This window comes from Gobio gobio (assembly GCF_949357685.1).
Source record: "Gobio gobio genome assembly, chromosome: 12".
Classification (NCBI taxonomy): Eukaryota; Metazoa; Chordata; class Actinopteri; order Cypriniformes; family Gobionidae; genus Gobio; species Gobio gobio.
The window spans coordinates 17,232,827-17,250,355 of NC_137105.1; the positions used below are offsets into that span (position 1 = coordinate 17,232,827).

A 17,529-nucleotide genomic window follows, 5' to 3' on the forward strand; every position below is an offset into this window, starting at 1 on the left:
CCCTCTCTCTCTAATAACTCACTTCATTAATAACTGCAATATTAGTCTGCTATCAGTGGCCCGAGTTTCCATTACTAGCTCTAAAATGACCTTTTGGAATTGGCAACGGAGGCTTGGGTTTAGATGCATAAGAAATTAATCCTGAGGCTGCACACAAGAGCATTTTTAAGGACAAAACCTTTTAATTATTAGAAAAATAATGCGCACCCGAGGTGGTACCGCTTTCATCAATTATTCATTTCTTTAAAATAGTTTTTCTATTTTATTATATATACAGTTTAACTCCTTAATATTTAAGTGGAAAAGTGCATTTTTCAAGATTCTTTGATGAATAGAACAGCATTTATTTGAAATAGAATTTTTATAAATGTTGTTAGTGTCACTTTTCATCAATATAATACATCCTTGCTGAATTAAAGTATTTTTTTTTACATTTATATAAAATAGATATATTACTATAATAATAGTAATATATATTACTATACAGTAAACTATAATTACCTTCTGCACAAAGAAGAAATATACAATTTGCCTCTTCACACAGAAAAATGGAGGTGTGAACAAGTATCAAGTAAAGAACTGACACAGTCGTTGAAACTTAAACTATAGCTTCTGGTTCCTCCAACATTTGAGCTTTTTCTCCATTGTCTTTGCAAGGCTGAAGCACCTCCTCGACTTCAATAACCTCCATTACCAGGTCACGGATCTCCTTCACACACCCCAGGGGCTTGGTTTCATCCTCTAGGTATGAAGACTGGGATTCTGATGCTTTTTCTGGAAGATTCATGACTTGTTTGTCTGTGAACTCTTTATCGATATCTCCAGATTCTACGTCTTCAATAGATACGCAAACGGCTATTGGATATGTGCTTTCATCGTGTATCGGTGCTTTAATCTGGGCTGGATCGTCTGACGAAACCGCTGCTTTGCTGTTCTCCGTTTCAGCAGGGTCAGAGGTTTTCATGCAGATCGGACTGATTGCTGTTGTGGGCTTATTAGCAAAGTCTGAAAAGGTTGCATCACCTTCTTTTGGCGAACAAGAAGTCCCAGGACTTTCAGTGGCTTCTGTTACCATAATAACAGGGGTGTGAATGACATCCATGGCGATTGTGGTAGTTATGAGTTCTGGTTTAGCCTCAGCTGACGTATTCGAAGTTGATGTTTCATCCGTGGCAAATACATCATCGCTCTCCTCTAAGAGTGTCTTGTTTTCTCCCTCATTGATCTTTTCCATGACAGGCAGAGCTTGGCTCGGTGTGCTACTTTCTGACCTTAGCGAGTGTACAGTCACGGATTTGTTTGCTGTCATGCCGTTGCCCAGCAGCGGGGAGGGCGGCAGGGGCGTACGCAGGCTCGGGGAGGTATTTAAGTGTCCTGGGCTGCTGGGTGCAGATCCCGGGGGAGTGAAGGACAGGCTGGACACACTGAAGTTGTATCTGCTCTCTGTCATCAGGTTGAATTTCTTCAGGCTGGCTGCCTCCTTGACCACTGACAAATCAAAAGCACAAATCAGATTTGAGAATATTTTAGGCAAATTTAAATGAGTAATAATTTCTTGTTTTATGTTGGCCCTAAAATGTACTCTTCTGAGCCACTTTTGAAATATCTTTTAACCAGTGGGCTTAAGGGGATTTAAACACTACCATTCAAAAGTTATGGTTAGATTTTTTTTAAATATATTTTTGAAACAAGTTTTTTATGCTCACCAAGACTTTTAAATTTTTAAATATTACCATTTAAAATAATCATATTATTTGGATATATTTTTAAATATAAATTATGATGTAAAGTTAATATAACTCTAGTCTTCAGTCACATGATCCTTCAGAAATGATGCTAATATGCTGATTAGGTGCTCAAGAAACATTTCTTATTATTATTATCAATGTTGAAAACAGCTGTGCTGCTTAATTTTTTTTTTTGTGGAAACCATCATACTTTTGTTCTCAGGATTCTTTAATAGAAATCTTTTTTAATAATGTAAAAGTCTTGAGTCACTTTTGATCAATTTAATGCATCCTCGCTGAACAAAAGTATTAATTTCCATTCAAAAAAAGTATCTTACTGATCCCACATTTTTGAAAATAATGTAATTTGATTAGATTTGTTGTTATATGGGTCAATGACATGACCTGTATTGTTTTGTGTCCAAATTCATTATTTTCATAAAAATAATTTATCATGTCATATATCAAATTGAGCTACAATATTTCCTTTGTAAGAAACCCTTTTAATTTTTTTCACTGCAATTGCAAAATGAAGTAAGAAATAGAACTGTAAACCGCTATATAATATATACAAATTATTTTTTATAGTTAAAAACAAAACATAAATACTCCTTATGGAAAATTGGGTGTTTGAACACAGAAAAGTGTCCAGTTATATGAATTGGACTAAAAGGGCAATACATAAAGAAATGGAAAGGGAATTTACCATGTGATATGCATTTTAGACACTACAATGATTCATATCTACAAGTTTTCAGTAGTGCTAAGTACATTAAATGTATATTATTTTAAATTAATATATGGTCGCACCACCTGACATTTTCTGGGTGGTAAAATAAGAAATCTTGTTTAATAATGAATTAATGCTGTCTAAAAGCTGTAAAACCAATATGAATCAACACCATACATTTTTTGGACAAGAAAATTGCTTTTTTTTTTGCTTATTTTTTTTGTTTTTTTCCTTAAAAACCTTATTTGTCATTGACCAATAAACATTTATATTAAGTGTCAAACTCATTTTGCAGCCACTGTATGTGAATGTGCTAACATCATACTCGTGCGAAAAATACATGCATTTTTTTTAAAATACTTTTAAAACAGTGCTTTATACTAAATAATGCCCAATATCAATAACACCTTTGCAAGAAAAAGTCTTGTTGTGATCATGTGACATACCCATGCTGACGTCCTTTTCCAGTATCTGCTGGATAATGTCCTCATACACGTTTTCCACACTGATGAAGTTTGAATAATCGGCGAATATGTATTGTTCAAATTTAGGCAATTCCTAAAAGTACATTTTGAGAAAAGACATGTCTATTAGGAGATATCAAGCGTGTATGGCATGTATATTTAAGCTGTTAGTGCTCGTATTCATCGGCCATTATGCGACTGAACTCAAATGTACCTCTTTGAAGGATGGGGCCAGATGCTTCTTGATGCTGGGTAGAGTGATGTTGATCAAAGCCTCCTGGAGGATCCTTTTTCTCACTGTGCTGCTGTCATATTCAAATTGCTGTAGGACAAAGGTAAACTAAGTTAAGCAATCTGACACTGCCATTTGTGTTAGTAAATGAATAGTTATATGCTTACCTTCAGAACCCTGTTCGAAGCCTTTTCCATAGCCATCGTAAGGTTGATCGATGGGTCCTCCAGAGCCTTTCGCACGTGCAGCTCAAAGGTGTACTCTAGATTCTCCATCAGCTAAAACAATCACACAATAGACACGCTTGAAATCAATCACAGTAAGACAATAAAATGTTTTCAAGCAATTTAGAAAGGAGTTGGCTTCTTGGTTTTGCAGTTTTGGGTACCTGTTTTAAGTCGATCTCTGTGTTGTTCACCAAACCTTTGATGCAATAGTTGAAGGTTTGCTGTAGCTCTTGGATGTGATCTGCCAGCCCACTCACTTTCTCATAACAGCTCTGGAAATTAGCCTTACTCATCTTAAACATAGCCTTAAGAAAGAGAGCAACAGAAGCAGAGCTGTTTTACTATAAAGGCTAGTATTAATAATTAAAAACAGTTGGCTTAAGACATGGAATATAATGCACAAGTTGTAAGGACTTTCGTTTTCTTAGCTCCTCTCACCTGTCGGAGTTCCTCCTTCTGGTCAGCATCATCGAAGTCCTGATAAAGCTGTTCCATCATGGCTTCGCTCAAATCCCGGGCCTCTGTGAAGCCCAGGCTGATGGGCCCCATCACTTCCTCCAAGACGGCCGGCAGGTAAGGCTGCACCTGCTCTGTGCAGTATTTGGTTGCTGGCTCCGCTACCATAGCTACCCAGATTGAGAGAGTAAAAATATGGTTCAATACATAGACTCAGATATGAGCAACTATGGTAAACACCCACATATACTGTAATTTTTACAACAGTAACAGAGGGCAAAAGACATCTTGCGGTAACACTTTATTTTAGTGTGTTTGTTACATGTACTTACTGTTGTAATAACAGTAAATTATGCATAAATACATGCAACTAACCCTAAACCAAACCATATTCCTAACCAGGGGCGTCGGACTGGGGGTAAAACCAGCACTGATTACCAGGGCCCCAAGGGGAGAGAGGACCCTTAAAAAGTCTGGAATATATTTGATTTTAGCTGGATATTTTCATTTCCTAATGAATGTCAGATGAATAACTTGGTTGATTGATTGACTACATTTTGTATACAAAAAAGTAAACGTCCCACCCCTCGCCATTGCGCCAAATGGTTTAGTCCATCTGCACGAATTTTGTTTATGTTAGTTATGCTGCCTTCACGTGCTTTCGGAATTATCGTAAATACGTGTTTCCTAGGTAAAAATTCCACATGAACGCCCTCTGATGTCGTGTTTACCACTGGGAAGTTCAGAAATAATTTTGATGGCCAAATTCCAGAGGGCGTGCAATAAACTTTAAACATGGTGGCGGGGAGAAGAGTTTATTAGTTTTTTACCCAAAAAAACGCTAGGTCATCTTGTCTTGACATTAATGTAGTGCATATTTACGTACGTGTAATTGTTTGAAGCGTATTGTATGTTTGATACACAGCGAAAATAGCCTGCATTTGACTGAAATGACAGAATCGGCAGAAAGCGGACTATCTGTAATGTTTATATGGTTTTCAGTGCATGGGACGCATATGATGTTGGTTTTAATAAGATTTTCCCAATAAATAGGCAAGAATAAACCTGGTGTCCTCCATGATTCCTGTTTATTCCGACAACAAAGCATTTGAATGCAACAAGGTCGTAATCATGACTTCTAAAGTGGGAATTATGAAATTTCTGATAGCACGTGAAGGCAACATTAGTTGAGCATCTGGTGGAGCGCAAACTTCTGCTGTAGATATGTCTTTCTCAAAGAAAGCCAAATCAGGCCACCAAAAAAGAAAGGAAAGACAGGAGAAGGAAAGACAACAAAATGAGGGGAAACAATTGGTAACTGACTTATTTTCAAAGAAAGGGGAGCACAAACTAGAACACAAAATGGGGCCCATCAGGACTGCCTATGCATAGGGCCCGGGATCTTGTGCTACGCCCCTGTTCCTAACCTTATAGTAAGTACTTAGATGTATAATTACACTGCAACAAGGACGCCTTAAAATAAAGTGTAGCCCATCTTGCTTTACTGATGGCCATTCAAATTAAATATACATTTTGTGAGATCTTTTTTTTGTATATTTATAAATACATAAACTACCGTTTAAAAGTTTGGGGTCGGTAAGATGTATTTTATGCTCTCTTGTGTTCACCAAAGGCTGCATTTATTAGATCAAAAATACAGTAAAATTGTAATATTGTGAAATTACAATTTTTACCACACTTACAAATATTTATTAAAATGACTATTTTCTATTTGAATATATTTTCAAATATAAATAATTCCTGTGATTGTTCCTTTACTCCAGTCTTCAGTGTCACATGATCATTCAGAAAACATTCTAATATGCTGGTTTGGTGCTCTAATATTTCTTCTTATTATCAATGCTGACAACTTTTGTGCTGCTTTATATTTTTGTGGAAAGCATACATCTTTTTAAAGGGGTGGTAAAACACATTGTTTTGAAGGCTTGATTGTGTTTGTGGGGTGCACTGTAACATGTGTTAATGCTTCGTTTTAAAAAAAAAAATCATTATTTTTCATATATTTGACATTTATTCTACACTGCTCTGTCCCTCCTTGTAAAACGGTCTGATGCTTTCCGGGTTGTATGAAGCCAGTCCCTCAAAAATACGCAATGGGCTCAGATTGGTTAGCTGGCCCAGTGTGTTGTGATTCGCTAACCGCAGTGTATGTTTGTCGGAAACGTCACGCCCCTTACCTTACCGGTAGACTTTGCTTTGGTCAGTATTAGAAACGATGGCGTCAATAAAACCACACCAATCTGAGCCCGAATCAGACCCAGAACATTTTAGTGAAGATGATCGAGCAGAACCTGTTCAGTCCTAATGAGTAAAGACTGCGGATCTATAGTGATCGCTACTGAATGGCACTGTTACTTTTGTATTTTTAGAACGATTATAGCCAAATATCTGTCGCAAGAACTAACCCAAAACACTAAACACTGGCTTTACTATAGTAGCCAAATCACACACAGAACCATGTTTAGCATGCCTGTAGATACATAATACATAAAAGCTCTAATCAAAGAATCATTTACACTAATGCCAAGTTCGCTGTTGAGATTTTAACGTTAGTGTTTGTAACGATAGGTGTTCGTCGGATAACGTTAAGTATGAATAAGCATTTAACAGACTGGTTTGCAGAACAGCGTTGTCATCTGTTTACTTCCTTGCTACAACCTATTACAGGAAAACACATCGATGAAAAATAAATCAGACTTACAGGTTGTGGCCCATAAACAGCTTCTGTTTGTAAATCCAGCTTTCAGGTCAAGCCGTTGTGCATATCCTGCATTGAACTCGCGAACATTGTGAAAGTTTTCCTCCGTGAAATGTGCTGCGGGAGGGAGCCCCGCGCGCGTCGTGCATTCACACACTGGCAGTGTTTGTCTTATGCAGCTGACGTTGTGCAAATCCGGTGTTGAACTCGCGAACATTGTGAAAGTTTTCCTCCGTGAAATGTGCTGCGGGAGCCCCGCACGTGCCTGTTCCCTTCTGTCTCATACACACGTGCATATAACATGTTGTATGTTAAACGCTCTGCAACACACCCCTGTCCCTATGAAGGCTGAACAAAGCAAGTACCCCAGACCTGCAATCCGGATGAATATAACAGCGTTTCCTTGGCATTGCGGCAACAACACTCCAGCCTAACTATACCACAACAGCGCCGCGATACAAAATGGCCTCACCCACCCCTATTTAATATTCTCGGAGGAGGGGTTTATGTAAATATTGAGCCTGGTGATGTCACCAACCCTGGAGGAATGTGTGTAGTCGCCTGCTGGCCGTTTGCTGTAGTTCTTAGAAACTGATTTCTTTAAAGGGTAACTAAACCCCTGCTCAGAGCTTAACTCCACCCACTGGCAATTTTCAAAAAATGCTGGAAAAGTGGGCAGAGCCCGGCGGACACAGAGGGGACGAACCGAGGGCGGAGCTGAGCGGAGGGCGTGCACCTGAGACCCGCAGTAACGGGTTGATTGACAGCTGTCTGACTCGCGAGTCGCAGAGATGGAGAATGACTGGAGTGACGCCAGCTTTGCAACAGAGTGGTCATTTCTCCTACCTTCACCTGAAGTGGAGGAGGGTGGATTGTCTGTAGACACAAACCCGGAGCCTTATCAATGCGAGCCGCTGCTCAAACTGCGTATTATTTAACCGTATTTCCTTCAATACAATGTTAAAGCAAGTGTCAAGTGAGTTTCATTCATAATGTTTCTACTTCATGTAACATTACAGTTCATACTGGAGTGAAGCCGTTCTCATCGTGTGATTGGGGGAAACATTTCTGAGGGCGTGGTGAGCTCGTGCCAGGGGCGCGGATAGTGAGCCGTTGGAGGTACCATCCTACGTCACGATGTACCACAACGTCCAATAGGAAAATTCAACTGCAGTAGCCACCGTTCAACCTTAAGAGGGCAGCACTTTGGCGGTTTTACACCATATTTTATAGAATTAAAACACTTTATACTCAAATGTCAAAACATTTACTCGAATCAATGAACAGCATTAATAAAGCCCCATTATTACAGATCATTAACTAAAAAAAGTTGGTTTAGGGTTTAGTTACCCTTTAAAAGCAAATATCTCCCTTTGCTTTAAACTTTGAACGTTGTAACTTTGCAGATGTTGTTTATGCTAAAGCAGCAACATTACACGCTAGCTTAAGTTAGAATAGTGAAATCGTGGTTTACCACCCCTTTAATATACATCAAGTTAATTGCTTCATAAAAGTATCAATTTCTTTTTTTTCTTTTTTTATGTGAACGGTAGTGTACAGTGTTATAGTTGATGTTTGTCAAGTGACAGTTTTCAATGTCAAGGCTCTTAAAACCTTGAACTTGAGAGTTATTTAGTGTACCTCTGAGTTTGCCCTCCAGAAAAGCTCTTGAGTTGGTGATCTGGTCCATGTCAGAACGCATGAGCGCCTCCTGCTGTTTCGCCATGTCTTTGCACTCCTCCTTCAGTGTGTTCAGCCTCAGCATTAGATGCTCTTGCAGCAGGAAATAAGCAGATTCAACTGTCTATGAGACAAATGGCAGAGGTAAATTATTTAATAACTGTTACATAAGTGTCCTATTAATCATTTCCTTTCAGCTTCTCAGTGATGAATTTGTCAGTCCATAATCACAGCTATGGAATGTAATGTGTTTCTGGTATGTTTCTGCGTTGTCCAACCCTTTAGGAAACACCAAAGGGACATTTCTGGCCTCCCTGGCCTAAAGCTATTTGGGTGTGGGGCATCCTACATGCACGTCAATATCACACACCCGAGTTTCAAGTATCAAGGGCAGGTTCTGGAGAAACCCAATGCCATAACAATCTGTACAGTCACTATTGTGGAAAAACAGGACAGGAAAGAGACGCACCGCAAACCACACTCTTCTCTTGTCTGCCCTCTTGCTCTTCATACACGACTGCAGTTCATTTTCCAGATAGGGCATTAAGTCCTCCATGAACAGATTAGCAAGACCCTAAACACACACAAACACAGATTCAGAAATATTACACATACATCTGTAGCTAAACAAGACTTAAAGGTTGTTCCAACTCAAGTTGTTCCAAACCTGAATGAGTTGTTGGGAATGTTGGGAACAAAGCAGATAGAGCAACCATTGACTACGATAGTATATTTTCCCTACTATGGCAGTCAATGGTTGCTCTATCTGCTCGGTTACAAACATTCTTCAAAATAACTTCTTTTGTGTTCAGCAAACAAAGAAACTCATACAGGTTTGGAACAACTTGAGGATGAGTAAAATCATTTTTTGGTGAACTATCCCTTTAATAAACATTGAGTGCTAAACTGCAGTGCTAAACCGCCACGTGGCATGGTTTATGTAAACTTAAACCACAGACTAGACTGAATCTGTTTATCTAAAACCACAAAATCAATCATAGACCTGCCTTCAGTCATTTCTCAAACACGATCCTTTAAGTATAAAGGATTAGTTAACTTTAAAATGAAAATTACCCCATGATTCACTTACCCTCAAGCCATCCTCTGAGTTACATTAATAAATATCAGGAGGATCTCCCAGCCTCTCGCTTTTCAAAACATTTACGCTACATTCTAGTGATACGTTGCGGCATTTATGCTTTTTTTTTTTGTTTATAAGTTGAATATGGAAGGCGGTGTGGTGAAGCTAGATATTTTACTTTATAAAGTTTTAAATATGGATTTTTTTTCTTACACAAACCCCATCGATTCGCTTCAGAAGGCCTTCAAGAGCAGTGTGGAGTATGTTTATGATGGATGGATGCATTGGACCCGTCACTGCCATTATAAAGCTTGGAAGCGTCAGGATATTTATTAATATAACTTAGATTGTGTTCATCAGAAAGAAGAAAGCCAATAAACATAACATTTCTCAAGAGCAATTTTTGAAGTAGAGACAAATAGTACAGCCAAAAGATGGTCACAGTCCTCAGATGGCTTCAGGACACTTCATGGCACATGTTGCTCTCTCAGAACTACCTTCTTCTTACAGAAAGTTATGTGTGAAATGCACTGACAAACGGGGTGTATCGATAGTTCATTGTCACGTTGGCTTTAACAGGTAAAACTACAGAGTGAAACTGCCTGTATGCAGCATTATTTGGATTCCTCGCACTCTGATGTAACAGCATGTGACTTGGGGTTTTGGAGACTGAGTACAGATAACACATGCAAGACTATGCATTATATAACAGGAAAAAAATAGGTGTGTTCTTATATTCAAATCTACCATTTAGTGAGGAAAACATTAAATTAATTGCGCCTAATTATACCAAAAAAGGGCAAGATTTGCAACTTGGTTCCACCCATTTAGAAATGCTAAAGATTGTCATAACTGTCACATTAAATTACAAAACATGTCAATTACCTTACCTAACCCTTACTTAGGATTTTCTTTTAGAACAATGTTCTACATTTCAAAAGCTAGAACATTCCATGCCACACTAGAAAAATGAAAGCTATTTATTTTGAACAAACAAATAGTTTGGGTTTCTGACAACATGCTGTCAATGTGAACCAGCACAAATGTGGAAGGACACCTACCCGCACATCACTCCCTATGAGCATATCCCACGATTCGTACTGGCCATTCTCCTGCCTATAGAGCTGAAAGGCTTTGAGGAAAGCTTTAACCTCGCACGTCTTCTTCTTGAGAAAATCTGTTGAATAGACCAAATGTTTTCCATTCAAGTATAAGCTGATATATTTCTTCAAACCACAGCTTCCACTGGGTTACACCTTTGTAAACAACTATGATTTTATTACAGTGAAAGTGATACCTTTGTTCTGGTGGCGAATGCAGTCAGATAAGATAGAGATGAATTCAGTTTGAGAGTCTTCCTTTCGGAAACAGAAATAGGAATCTCGGCGATATGGAAGTCTAAGATAAACTGGGAAATCCCCCGGCATGCCCGAAACAGAGGGTGCGAAATCCTCCTGGACATCTGCATCACAACGCACACAATCACATTTTACTCCATTATGTTAATAAACCCTTATGTTTATGTTAAAAACATATATATTATCATGTTCTTCATAAACCTTTTCAGTAAATGAGGATCAAAAACAGAACTCTTAAGTAACGCATGGATAAATTGCTCACAATAAAAAAGGATCAAAGAATAAAAGGGTCAAATTTGATTGTTTGCCAAATTTAAATGGGTTTTAAAAGACAATATTCTAGATGCAACTGCACTGCGACTATTGCATATAGCCGATATAGTATACAATCTGCTATATAAATAAATTCCTATTTCTGCTATATAAATAAATGTGACATGACTAAAAGGGATTGTTTACCCAAAAATGTAAATTCTGTCATCATTCACTCACCCTCAAGTTGTTCCATACAGGTTAATACAGGTTTGGAACAACTTGAGGGTAAGTAAATAATGACAGAATTGTCATTTTTGGATGAACTATCCCTTTAACAACAAGTACATTTATGCTTCATAGCATGTGTGGTTGAGCCTCACACTAATAACGTTAAGACCGTCTACCCAGCTAACAGGGAATGCTTTCAAAAATTTTGTATGGCTGGAAAAGTTCTCTCAAAATAATGAACAAATGTTATTCCAGCAACATTAATAGAATGTTTGAATGCAAAACGTTAGCACCATGGTTAGCACAAAAACATTATTTATAGAACGTTATGTAAAAAATTTTACCACTTGTTTCAGATTGTTCAGAGAACATTGAAAAGTAACATTCCCATAATGTTTGCAAGATGATCAAATGGAATGTTCCCTTAATGTTCGCATAACCTAGAAAAACATTTTGTATGAGTTAAAGGGATAGTTCACCCCAAAATGTTGTCATATTTTACTCACCCTCAAGTTGTTCCAAACCTACATGAGTTCCTTTCTTCTTCCAAACATGTTGGTAATCAAACAGCTGACGGCACCCATTGACTTCCATAGTGGAAAAAAATACTATGGAAGTCAATGGGTGCTGTCAACTGTCTGGATACCAACATTTTAAAAAAAAATCTTCTTTTATGTTCAGCAGAAACTCATACGGGTTTGGAAAAACCTGAGTGTGAGTAATGACAACATTTTCATTTAGAGGTGAACTATCCCTTTAACAGAGCAGGCCAGTACACTCACCTGGAGTTTATCGACTTAGTGGCTGAATAAGTGTAAAATTAGCTCGCTTAAAAATGTATGCATGTACGATACTCGTTTAATTTTACTCACTGTTGGTGCCAGGGCATGCCTGGTCAATCATTTCCATATATTTCTCTTCTGTAGTCAGAATGGTACCTCCTGTAGGGATCAGTCTGTGTAGTGGAGGAACACCTTTCAGAAACGCCTGCAGGAAACAAGTTAGAGATGCTGAGTTTGGAAATGCTACCGTTACCTCAGTCAGCAAATGTTCATTCTCAGATGGTGGATAATGGCTCATACCTTGTAGTTCTCGTGGCACTCCACGACGTTACAGGCACGTATCACAATATATCTCTCCTTCCACTTCCTGCCGTCATCAAAGAAACGGACACTCTCCTCATACAACACCTTCCCGGACTCTGGAGTTGCCTGGGCAATTACATATAATGTGTCTTATATATCTTATAAGAATAAATGAATACAGATATGTCTTTGTTAATTCCATAGGCCTATCCGAGATCTGATTCTTACCCGTTGTTTGAGGAACTGTGTGTGTTCATTTTTGCGTTGCTCAAGTTCATCTTGGATCTTGGACAGGTAAGCCAGAGAATATTGTTTCCTATAAATCGGTGCGAACTTATTAAATTTCTCGTCCACTTGACCTGCAAGACATCACAATAATGGGGTCATTACCAGTGTTGGGGAAAGTTACTTTGAAAAGTAATGCATTACAATATTGCGTTACTCCCTTAAAAAGTAACTAATTGAGTTACTTAGTTACTTTTTAAGAAAAGTAATGTGTTACGTTACTTTTGCGTTACTTTTTCTCACCTGCGCAGGGCTTGTTTTTGTTTTTGTTTATAACAAAAAAGTTATATTTTTGTGCAACGGTAAAGACCTCTTCATACCAAAATTGAAATAATAAGCCCCAGGCTGAGGTAAAAATGCAAATTCACGCATGAACAGTAGAGGGCGCAGCTCTGGATAATGGTAGAAGAGGATGCAGGAGAAAAAGGTTTTACCAATAAAAACAAAAAATCTAGTAATTTTCATCATCAAAGGTCAGCAGCAAGACATTGGTATATTAAATATAAAGGTAGATTATCCATAAAAATAGTTGTTTTATTTAACATTGAATTATTGGAGGTTTGCATAGTACTCTGATTTCGCATTTGACTGATTTTATTCATTTTGAGGAGTACAGAATCTTTATTGTGCAAGTGAGATAAATAAATGCTCACATTTAGTCTGGAACTACAATAACCCTCATGTTTACACACAACGCTTCTGCACTTATTTTTCTCAACATGCGGGCAGGAGAGCTGTCAGTCAAATTAATGTGAAAAAGTAACTCAGGTATTTTGTTTTAAATTTTAAAAGTAATGCGTTACTTTACTAGTTACTTGGAAAAAGTAATATTATTACGTAACTCAAGTTACTTGTAATGCGTTACCCCCAACACTGGTCATTACAATGTAGAAGTCTAACAGAAGTCTATTTATTCTCAAATAATTACAGACAAACAGATTTGCTCGAGATGAATTCAAATGGCATATGCCTTGATCTAACATTTACTTAGTCATACTTTACTATCTGTCATGTAATAATCATAGCTTAATAACTTTGTGAGCATGCAACATCAGCTCAACCAATGCAGCTGCTGCAAAATCACACTTTACCTTTAATTAACGAAACCCAACTTTGTTATGCATCTTTAAAAACATTTTTATTATTATTATTATTATTATATGACATGCTACATTACAGCTGGAAGAATCAAAAGGACATAAAAACTACTGACGATATTTCAGGTAGGCTAATTTCCCTCCACCTCTCTTTGCTGTTTTTCCACTGTCATACAGTGTTTTTTTTTATTAGTAAAACTTTACAATAAGGTCCCATTAGTTAATGTTCATTAATGCATTAACTATCAATGAGCAATACATTTGTTACTTATTTATTCATCTTTGTTACTGTTCATTGTTATTCATATTAGCTTATGTCCATTAAATAATATTAATAGATAGGCCTATTCTTAATTAATGATAATTTCATTATTATAAAATCTCTCTTTAAAAGATCAAAAATCTCTATTTAATTCCACTTGGCGCTTCACCTGGAGAAGAATGCACCATCATGTCCAAATGTATAAAAACAGATTGCAGTACATCACCCAAAATAACATCTGATGCAAAATAGTCACAGGTCACAAGTGAGTGGAGAGGAACTGTACAGCATATTGTCTAAATGGGTTAATTGTGTTTTTTCCTAGTACCACATACAAAATTAGCTGAACAATAGTGCAGTGAACAGAGGATATCAATGTGTGTTTACAGCCAATCAGACTGCTTCCTCCCTGCCTGAACATTTCAACATTCTTGTCAGTGCCATACTTTCAAACCTCATAGATGTAAGGTAGAATCATACATGTTTAAATTCCCTTTTGGAGGCATGAGACGCATACACATGACTTTCAGAAGGCATGGTATATGAATATTCACCAGGCTAGTTATTAATATTAGTGTTATTATATCACTGGAAATGGAAATTTACACAAAAAGAAATACACAATAACACTCAAAACACTTAACGAAATATCTATATCACTGCGCCCACAGAAGTGTTCTGTTATTGTTTACATATCAGAGACTATATATTCTAACGCAGTGATTCTTATCCAAGAGGACTAAGGGGCCTCAAAGGGGACTTGGTAAAGATGAATATGATTAAAATAATATATTTTATTAAAATATTTAGTTATTAAAATAATTAATATCTAATTAAAATGCTTTAAAACTGCCAAAAATCTAAATGCAGATCTGCAAAATGTAAACCGCAAAACATATTTATCAACACTTTTTTTTTTTTTTTACTTCTGGCTGAAGACTGTCATGACTAACATTCAGCCTATATTTGCAATAGAGTTTCCGTGAAACAGACTGAACTTTTAGATTTAACACCCAAACCAGAATGACCACTTGTAGAGGGTGTTTCTACTTTCTTAATTTTCTCATGTTTATATTTTTTATACAGAGTTTTACATTACGTAAGAACTAAAGTTAGATGAAAACTGAGAGCTACGTCATTCACTTCCATCATATTTCACGATGGAGTGAAAGTAACAAGCCGCTCTGTCATTATTTTCACTCACTCGCCAGTGTACATTACTTAACGCAGTCTTCTTAAAACTATTGTTTTGTGTGTACGAGAGAGATGCATTGTTTTGGAAGGAACTGTAGTTTGAGATGTCTTGAATTCTTGAGCTCTGACATGTGAGATACTTTGCCTACCATAGACGTTTGTGACATGACCTGCAAAGCCAGTTCTGTATGAACATACCTCAACACAGATATCATCACACTTCACCAGGAGTACAAGGTTGACAAGGGAATGTTCGTAAACACTTTTACATGTGTTTGTGAGAGTTAATCCTTGACAATGAGCAGCTGTTGACCACACACTCTCTTTTTACCTTAGGTGTGAAATGACAGCGCTTGAGTTTACTGTCTGCTCAGTCTCAGGAAGTGATCCCATTTGTTCCCCATGTGTTCCCATGATATATTTAACAGGATACTAAACCAAAAATCACATTATCTGTTTGATTTAAAGGGATAGTTCACCCAAAAATTGTAATTCTGTCATCATTTCTTCACCCTCAAGTTGTTCCAAACCTGTATGAATTTCTTTCTTCTGCTGAACACAAAAGAAGATATTTTGAAGAATGTCGGTAACCAAACAGTTAATATAACTTCCCATATTTCATCATCGGTTTGGTAACCCATATTCTTTGTTATACTTTGACCTTGTTAAGCTCCCAAAAAAGGCATATTTTTTCTGCGTTTGATTGTTGAACCAAAACACTGACTGTGGTAGTAAATAATGCTAGTTTAAGCCATTGTTGGTTTGTAACAGAAACTATGATACTATTAAGATGTACATATATTCTAACAATATGTTTAAAAGTGTATAGCTCAACTGATTTATGTAGCTCAATTCAACGTATTGTGATACTGCAATACTTTTACCTTAGTTTATGCACATCAAAATACTATTGGAATTTTGCAAGTCTGTAACCACATATTCAGGAATTAGGGTTATAGTATACAAAATCAGCCAATGTAAATTCCTTATATGTTGACCATATTTGGGAGACATGCCCCCTATAGCGGTTACAATCTTTGGAAGCTGACAGTTCAGCAGTAACTTTTTCAAATTAAGTGATCACCTGACAACGAGCCTTTCATTAAAAATAAAAAAATACACAGCATGTTTTGCCAGCTAACATCACTTGTTCTTTACAAACTACAGATGTGAACTGCAAACACTGACAGGGGTGTTTTTCAATTTGAGCAAATAGCAGAGCTGCGTGTAATCCTTTAATCTCAGACACACACTAAAAACCTCCTCCCATATAGTTTGCAATGGCAAAAAGAAGAAAACTAACAGGTTTCTGCCTCTCACTTTTCAGGTGTGTGGGTTGAGTGACTACAGTGATCTAATGATAGTCATTGCCCACTGAGGCATTTACAAGTCCAAATTCAAAAACAATTCTAACACTGAGCACCCATGTAATTTAGGACAATGCATCATCTTTCTCTGCCCATATTCCCAGTATAGGGAAGCATTTCAGCAACCTATTATTATTATTTAAAAGCATAAGGAAAGAAAATGTCAATATACAAACAAACATCACTGCTATTTCCACACTATGCCAAGCCACTTCATGACTTAGAATGAATGACCATAAAGTTCCTATACACATACCTTTTATGTAGTTGGATTTATTTTCATCCAGTAAGCTGGATGATGTTCCCATACTGCTCTGCTTAGTTCAGGTGAGCTCTCTTCTGCTCTGGGGAAGTTGATTCAATGTCACTAGTGTATTCACTACTGAGGGAGAATCTGAAAGTAGGTGTTATATTTCAGGACTGTGGGAGTGGCATGAATGAAACCGCTGCACCGGGACACTCAAGGGCTGTCTTTTGAAAGGAGCGGTTTACCTAGACAACCTGCAATGCCCAAAATGCTGTCTAGGGAGGCAGCTCAGTAAGTTTTGACAAAGCCTATGAATTCATGAAAATAACATGCTATATGATATGTGTTTGATAAATCAGGCTTCTCTGTGGATATGTATCTGAGCTGTGATCAAAGCCACCAGAGTTACCGTGGAAGAGACTCCAGAGTACTTCAAAGAAGAATTATGGTATGTTTTGTTTGCGAAATACAATACATGTGTGACATACTAGACAGACTTGATTCCATTAAGGTCTATTACCAGTTTCTATTCAAAGTATCATACCAGTACGTTCATTTTAGTGCATTTCAGGGAGGTCTAGGCATGTATGCAAATAAAGCTGGTGTGCATCTAATTGATAACTATTTCCCAGTCACATTCAAGGTGGTGAATCATATAAAAGCCTGTGTGAACTCATTCAAAGCTTATTTCACACCAAACATAAAAGAAAAAAATAATAAAGCCGATTTGTTCTATGATTTGTTTTTGCATTGACATTTTTATAATAAAGCACATTTCTGTAAATTCTAATTGTTGCTAAACATCTAATTTTATAATATACTACAATATAATATA

At 37.2% G+C, this 17,529-nt stretch overlaps 1 protein-coding gene across 1 annotated transcript; it reads right to left on the reverse strand.

Moving 5' to 3' along the window:
- Window positions 1-598: 598 nt before the first annotated feature.
- niban1a (niban apoptosis regulator 1a) lies at window positions 599-16,831 on the reverse strand (the record flags this gene model as incomplete). Its single annotated transcript, XM_079832237.1, has 14 exons — window positions 16,704-16,831; window positions 12,471-12,601; window positions 12,240-12,368; window positions 12,030-12,144; window positions 10,614-10,778; window positions 10,378-10,493; window positions 8,705-8,809; window positions 8,197-8,359; window positions 3,819-4,006; window positions 3,542-3,685; window positions 3,321-3,431; window positions 3,136-3,243; window positions 2,904-3,015; window positions 599-1,488 (listed from the first exon to the last, which is right to left on the reverse strand). The coding sequence occupies exons 1-14, from the start codon at window positions 16,753-16,755 to the stop codon at window positions 599-601; spliced, it is 2,529 nt and encodes an 842-aa protein (XP_079688363.1). The 5' UTR covers window positions 16,756-16,831.
- Window positions 16,832-17,529: the final 698 nt, after the last annotated feature.